Genomic DNA, 7446 nt, shown 5'->3' on the forward strand with positions numbered 1-7446 from the left:
ACACACACACACACACACACACACACACACACATATATATATATATACATATATATATATATACATATATACATATATATATACAAAAATATATACATATATACATATACACACACATATACATATACACACATATATACACATATATACATATACACACATATATACACATATATACATATACACACATATATACATATATACATATACATATACACATATATACATATACATATACATATATATATGTATATATACATATATATGTAAAATACTTTCACAGAGCAGACATGTTTTGATGAAATTTGGTTAGTCACAGGGCTGCTGCTCAGCCCTCACGTTTTAGCTGGCTGCAAACATTGAAATGGATTTCCTGAATGTGACACCTCACATTCAGGAAATCCCACCGATCTTATTACTTTGGGTTTCATGAGACACGCCTCCGTTCAAGAAATCCATTCCATAGTTTGAAGCCAATTTGCAGAGCAGCCGGCAGGGAATCACATGTGGAGACATTTCAGCAGACACAGACATGCATCATGGATCGGAAATCTCTGCAGGTTAGATCGGAAAAATCCAATACGTAAATTATGCTGGTATCGGACACAGATACCAGATTGGACCCCCATCCCTAGCTCCAACCCAAGACAACAACAGCAAAAACTAGATACAGGAGCGGCCTACAGACTCCCTCGGGCTCTTTGCCTGATCCACTGATGGGAGAGATGGGACAAAAGAGCTAACCAAAAGGTTAAAGACGGACAACAGAGAGGGAGAGGTCTATAGTTACTTTGCTTCTGGATGAATGATTGAAATAATTTGGCTCTGAATGTAGATCCTATTTTCTTAAAATGGACTGGACTCAGTCTGAGGAGCAATCAACATCCTGAACAGGTAACAAGTGAGAAAACAAGTAGGTCATGAATGCACACAGAACATGATTGGCGGGGTACGAAAGACTGGACTTATTTCTTGTCAGTAAACCTTTTAAGATACATTTCTATTAACAAGCTCAAAGAGTTGTAACAAACTTAACTCAGACATACTAAAGGCTCCAGTATACTCCCGCGTCCTGTCAGCCGCACGGAAACAGCGCACTGTCCACAGAGGGTTGAGACTTCATACTCAAACATCTACCCTGAGCGGCTGCAGAGCAGCTCCGCAGACAAAAGGCGTTTACCTTGGGGACAAATTGAGGTTGCCGATTGGTCATTTGCGGACATGCCTACTGCCTCTTGGCAAAACAACAAAAGAAAAGGCCAGATTAGGGATGAAAAGGGTAATTTAATACATTGGTGTCGCATACAAAACAGTCCGTCGCCGGGCAGTTTATTGTGCGACACAGAGTTTGAGTACGTAAAAATTGAGCTTTGCGCGGACATGCCCTGTGGGCGTCCACTTCGACTCAAATCCGGTACGCGTGGACCTCCACGGACTCGCGTACGCTGGAGTACACCGAGGGCTTAAGCCTTGAAATGCTGAGGCATGGAGCCTTCTAACAGCTCATCCGTCTTCAGGTTCACAGAACTAAACCCAGAACCACTGAGGAATGAGTATTTTACCTGTGCTCCTCCTCAACCCACCTGAAGAAACCAGAAACTCGGAGAATCCTTAAGAAAAAATAACTAAACACATAGTTTTTGTTGTTTTCGTGACCCTAACAGATTTTAGTGATTTTAAGGTCTGTTGTTTTGTTTATATGATTCTTGAAATGCAGCACTTTTGAGATTCACAATGTACAAAATGTTAGCATGTTCAATCATTTGAGGCCATCAGAGGACACACATACACAATAGTGGCTTCTTACAAAATAGTGCCGAGCTCAGGGCAACACACACTTTCAGAGCAGGCCACACCTCCAGAAAGTGATTGTCATTAACAACCTATGGGGAAACCCTGTACTCACATGTGACCAGCTCTAAGTCAATAGACCTTACCTTCTAACAGGTTTGATCACTGGTGTTTTTGTTGAGAAAGGCAGGCGCTTAACTATAAATCTGTCCTACAAGAAACAAAAACTTCTTCAGAACAGAAACTCTGCCCAGTCTCTTTCTCTCTTTAACACAGCAGTGTTATAATATAAAAATGCTATATGAAAGTTATTAAAAGACAAACAAAATAGATCCAAGTAAGAATAGAAAAATTAATGTATTATTATACTTCTTTTATTCTTCTTTCAGATGCTCCCTTCTTCAGGGCTCACCACATCGAAATAACTCGCAAGAAGACTTGATGATTGTTTTTATGCTGAATGTCCTTCCTGGTGAGAGGCATCAAGCAGGAGTGGGCATACTTATTGCCCCCCATCTTAGTGCCTGTGTGTTGGGGTTCACCCCGATGAATGAGAGGGTGGCCTCCCACGTGTAGGGGGACGGGTTCTGACTGTCGTTTGTGCTTATGCACCAAAAGGCAGTTCAGATTATCCACCCTTCTTGGAGTCCTTGGAAGGGGTACTGGAAAGTGCACCTCTTGGGGACTCCCTTGTTCTGCTGGGGGACTTCAATGCTCACGTGGGCAATGACAGTGAGACCTGGAGGGGTGTGGTTGGGAGGAACGGCCCCCCTGATCTGAACCCGAGTGGTGTTCTGTAGTTGGACTTCTGTGCTCGTCATGGATTGTCAATAACGAACACCATGTTCAGGCATAAGGGTGTCCCTATGTGCTCTTGGCACCAGGACACCCTAGGCCGCAGTTGGATGATCGACTTTGTCGTCGTCTCATCTGATCTGCAGCCACATGTCTTGGACACTCGGGTGAAGAGAGGGGCGGAGCTGTCTACTGATCACTACCTGGTGGTGAGTTGGCTCCGATGGTGGGGGAGGATGCCGGTCAGACCTGGCAGACCCAAACGTATTTTAAGGGTTTGCTGAGAACGTCTGGCAGAGTCTCCTGCAAGACAGAGCTTTAATTCCCACCTCCGGGGGAACTTTGAACATGTTCTGGGGGAGGTGGGGGACATTGAGTCCGAGTGGGCCATGTTCCGTGCCTCTATTGTCGAGGCAGTTTACTGGAGCTGCGGCCGCAAGGTTGTCAGAGCCTGTCGCGGCGGCAACCCTCGAACCCGGTGGTGGACACCGTCGGTGAGGGATGCTGTCAGGCCGAAGAAGGAGTCCTATCGGGCCTTTTTGGCCTGTGGGACCCCGGAAGCAGCTGATGGGTACCGGCAGTCCAAGCGACATGCGACTCGGGTTGTCGCCGAGGCAAAAACTCGGGCATGGGAGGAGTTTGGAGAGACCATGGAGAATGACTTCTGCACGGCTTCGAGGCAATTCTGGTCCACCATCAACACTGTTTATAGTGGGAGTGGTATGCTGCTGACCTCAACTCGGGATGTTGTGGGTCGGTGGGCGGAATACTTTGAAGACCTCCTCAATCCCACCGGCACGTCTTCCACTAAGGAAGCGGAGCCAGGGGACTCTGGGTCGGGTCCTCCAATCTCTGGTGCTGAGGTTAACGAGGTGGTTAAAAAGCTCCTCGGTGGCAAGGCTCCAGGGGTGGATGAGATTTGCCAGGAGTTCCTTAAGGCTCTGGATGTTGTAGGGTTGTGTTGGCTTATATAACTCTGCAATATTGCGTGGACATTGGGGGAAGTTCCCCTTGATTGGCAGACCAGGGTGGTGGTCCCCCTATTAAAAAAAGGGGGACCGTAGGGTGTGTTCCAACTACAGGGGGATCACAGTCTTAAGCCTCCCTGGTAAGGTCTATTTGGTGGTTCTGGAGAGAAGTGTCTGTCAGATAGTCAAATCTCAGATTCAGGAGGAGCAGTGCAGTTTTTGTCCTGGTTGTGAAACACCGGAACAGCTCTACACCCTCAGCAGGGTCCTGGAGGGTGCGTGGAAGTTTGCCCAACCAGTCTACATGTGCTTTGTGGACTTGGAGAAGGCATTCGACCACGTCCCTCAGGGAACTCTCTGGGGGGTACTCCGGGAGTATGGGGTACCAGGCCCTTTGATACGGGATGTTAGGGCTCATTCCCGGTGAAAATTGGGCTCGGCCAAGGTTGCCCCTTTGTCACTGATTCTGTTCATAACTTTTATGGATAGAATTTCTAGGCTCAGCCAAGGTGTTGAGGGGATCCATTTTGGTGGCCTTATGATCGCGTCTCTGCTTTTTGCAGATGATGTGGTCCTATTGGCTTCATAAGGTCGTTATCTACAGCTGTCGCTGGAGCGGTTCGCAGCCGAGTGTGACGCGGCTGGGATGAGGATCAGTTCCTCCAAATCCGAGGCCATAGTCTTGAGCCGGAGAAGGTTAGAGTGCCCTCGCTGGGTTGGGGAGGAGGTCCTGCCTCAAGTGTAGGAGTTTAAGTATCTTTGGGTCTTGTTCACGAATGAGGGAAAAATGAGGGAATAATGGAGTGAGAAATCGATCGGAGGATAGGTGCGGTGTCTGCAGTGAAGCGGGTGCTGTACCGGTTTGCCATGGTGAAGAGAGAACTGAGTCAAATGTTGAAGCTCTCAATTTTCTGTTCAACCTACTCTCCTACCCCTATCTCTAAGGGAGGGCCCAGACACCCTGCGGAGAAAACTAATTTTGGCCGCTTGTTTCTGAGATCCCGTTCTTTCGGTCACAACCCAAAGCTCATGACCATAGATAAGGTGAGAAGCTTGATCATCCAGAAGGGATTTAGAGTAGAGCCGCTGCTTTTCCACATTGAGAGGAGCCAGTTGAGGTGGCTCGGGCGTTGTTTAGGATGCCTCCTGAACGCCTCCCTGTTGAGGTGTTCTGGACATGTCACACCGGGGATGAGACCCAGAGGAAGACCCAGGACATGCTTGAGGGACTATGTTTCTCGGCTGACCTGAGAACACCTCAGGATTCCCCCGGAGGATCTGGACCAAGTGGCTGGGGAGAGGGAAGTCTGGGCCTCCCTACTTAGGCTGCTACCCCCGCGACCCGACACCGGATAAGCGGAAGAAAATGGATGGATGTCCTTCCTGATACAACCACAGACCACCGAGCTACCACAGCCCTCTTTGTGTGGAGCAGAGAGCTGCCATCTAGGGTGACCAGGGGAGCAGATGGTGGGGGTTAAGGGTCTTGCTCAAGGGTCCAGAGTGGAGCTAATGAGGGTGGAGGCAGGTGTGGGTGTGTCACCTTTCACACCCACATTTTGATGTTGTCGGTCCGGGGAGTGAAACCGGCGACCTTGTGATCACAGGCTCACTTTCTCTAGCCTCTGCACCACCACTCCCCCATCATCTTTTATTTTATTTCTCATCATTATTAGAAGATTGTGCCACTGTAGTAACCATCAGTCTTCAGTCCTGTTCAGGTGGTCTACCTGTCATGATGACGAAGGGGGGCAGATCCAGACGGTCCGGTCAGCTCATTCCCCACAGTGATAACCATGCTGCGGTCCTGAGGACCCGGTCCCCATTGAGAGGGAGGCCTCTGAAACACAAACATAAAACAACTTTAAAACTTGAACTAATTAAATACAGACCAACAAATTTATTAGAACCTTTTAATAATGTCCCCAACTCAAAGTGTGTACTTGAACGCACCAGACTCAGATTTATTCAATCATTGTTGGACAACAGGCTCAGGTTCTCAAAGGATTTATGAATTTATATTAAGACAGGAACCTCTTCAGATGTGTCCCACAAAAAGTTTCAGACTTTTCACTTTAATTGTTATAGGTTACTAATAGAAAAAAAAACAAGAACTATTTTACATTTAATTAACTTATGACAATATTTTTGCAACAATTTTATTGTTTTCTGTTGATCTTATTGAGACCCCACAACTACGACCATGGTAAAGCCTTCCTTGGATCTGAAAGCTTGCCCTAGCTCAAATCCAGCGCGCCCGATTATAACAGCCTTTATGGCTGGGTTGCGTTTGTGCATGCACCACAGTTTAAAAACGAATTAAATAATAAAAAGCAACATTTCACCTATGTTTTCTTACACATGTAATGGATGTTTCTCACCAAGTTTGAAGAAAATCAGCTGGAGGCTTTTAAAGAAATTACAACTTTAATGCCCCTTAAGGGACGGTGTCAGGTCCTCGATTCCTGTTTTTACTGAGAAATTACATATGCCTTTGTGTATTTGTTTAATTTTCAGGTTGCGAGATAATCCAGACAGACCTACTATATTGTAAATGGACTGTTCTTATATAGCACCTTTCTATCTAATCAAGATACTCAAAACACTTTATAATCTGTGCCCTCATTTACCCATTCATACAGCACTCTACTATCTTTACAAAGACTACCGTAAATTTAGATTTATAAGTTGCAGTTTTTTGCATAAATTAGCATGCCTGCGAATTATACAGCAAAGCGACATATTTATGTTTTTTCCCCATATTTATAACCCAATTTTTGGCTAAGATCTGACTATTTCACTCATTGACATGGGAAATATTCAACACTATCATTTTCAGCCACTAGAGGGCCCTCGACGAATATGGCAAGCCAAGTGTCTCATTAATAGGTAAATGTGGCTATTAATGAGACACTTGGCTTGCCATACAAAGCCACCTTCGTCTTGCTCAGGAACGCCTGGAGCAAACGTCAAATCAGCTGCATTTCTCCGCGACGCCCAGGCGAAATTCAGCTGATTTGACCACTAAAGAGCATTTATTAAGGAAAAGTTAAACTGAGACACACCTTTGCTATACAGTGAACCCTCGCTATAACGCGGTTCACCTTTCACGGTCTTGCTGCTTCATGGATTTGCATCGTGTATTGTGTTCTGCATTCTGATTGGCTAAACAGTCTCAGTAGTTACTGTAGTTATTTGTAAAAAACATTTATACAGTACTTTTATTTGTTAAACAAATGCTTGGGCCTGTAAAAAGGTTTTGTTCTTTGGTTTGAATGTATTATGGAGTATTTCATTGTATAATAATTGTAAAAAAAATAAAGGTTACTACTTTACGGATTTCGCCTATCACAGGTTCTTTTTGGAATGTAACCCCAGTGAAAAACGAGGGTTCACTGTAATTTCGAACAAACAATTGTTTTTAAGTGTTAATCTTGTTAAATTCTTGTTAAAGTCCTCCGGTGCATGCACTCGTGGCTGCCATTTGGCAGCCCATCAATTTTTGGCACAACATCGGCCCACATTTCTGGGTTGTCAGCGATGACACGTAACAAACGCGACGTGTCAGCGGTGACGCATAATAGATGTGACTTATACGGCGAAGCAACATATGTATGTTTTTTCCACTTTATTAGACATATTTGGCCTGATTCATTCAACCTTTATTTATACAGATAAATCCCATTGAGCCTTGAAGAATCATTTACAAGAGAGACCCGATTTTAACAAATAAATAGTGATAAAAGAAGACAACAAAGACAATAACAGACAATCATAAAGGATGCTACATCCATCCATTATCTTTACCCGCTTATTCCATTTTGGGTCACGGGGGTCGCTGGTGCCCATGTCCAGCAATCACTGTGCGAGGGGCGGGGTACACCCTGGAGGG

General features: G+C 45.3%; 1 protein-coding gene across 1 annotated transcript in view; it reads right to left on the reverse strand.

Annotated features, from left to right (window-relative positions):
* znf318 (zinc finger protein 318) overlaps window positions 1-5394 on the reverse strand; it is a gene marked incomplete at its 5' end in the record, with an annotated part of 39758 nt that extends 34364 nt beyond the window's left edge. Inside the window, 1 exon segment of the mRNA XM_037680728.1 lies at window positions 5285-5394. Coding sequence (XP_037536656.1) covers window positions 5285-5394 — 110 coding nt within the window.
* Window positions 5395-7446: the final 2052 nt, after the last annotated feature.

The sequence above is a fragment of the Nematolebias whitei genome, chromosome 1, assembly GCF_014905685.2.
Source record: "Nematolebias whitei isolate Nwh7 chromosome 1, NemWhi1, whole genome shotgun sequence".
Taxonomy (NCBI): domain Eukaryota; kingdom Metazoa; phylum Chordata; class Actinopteri; order Cyprinodontiformes; family Rivulidae; genus Nematolebias; species Nematolebias whitei.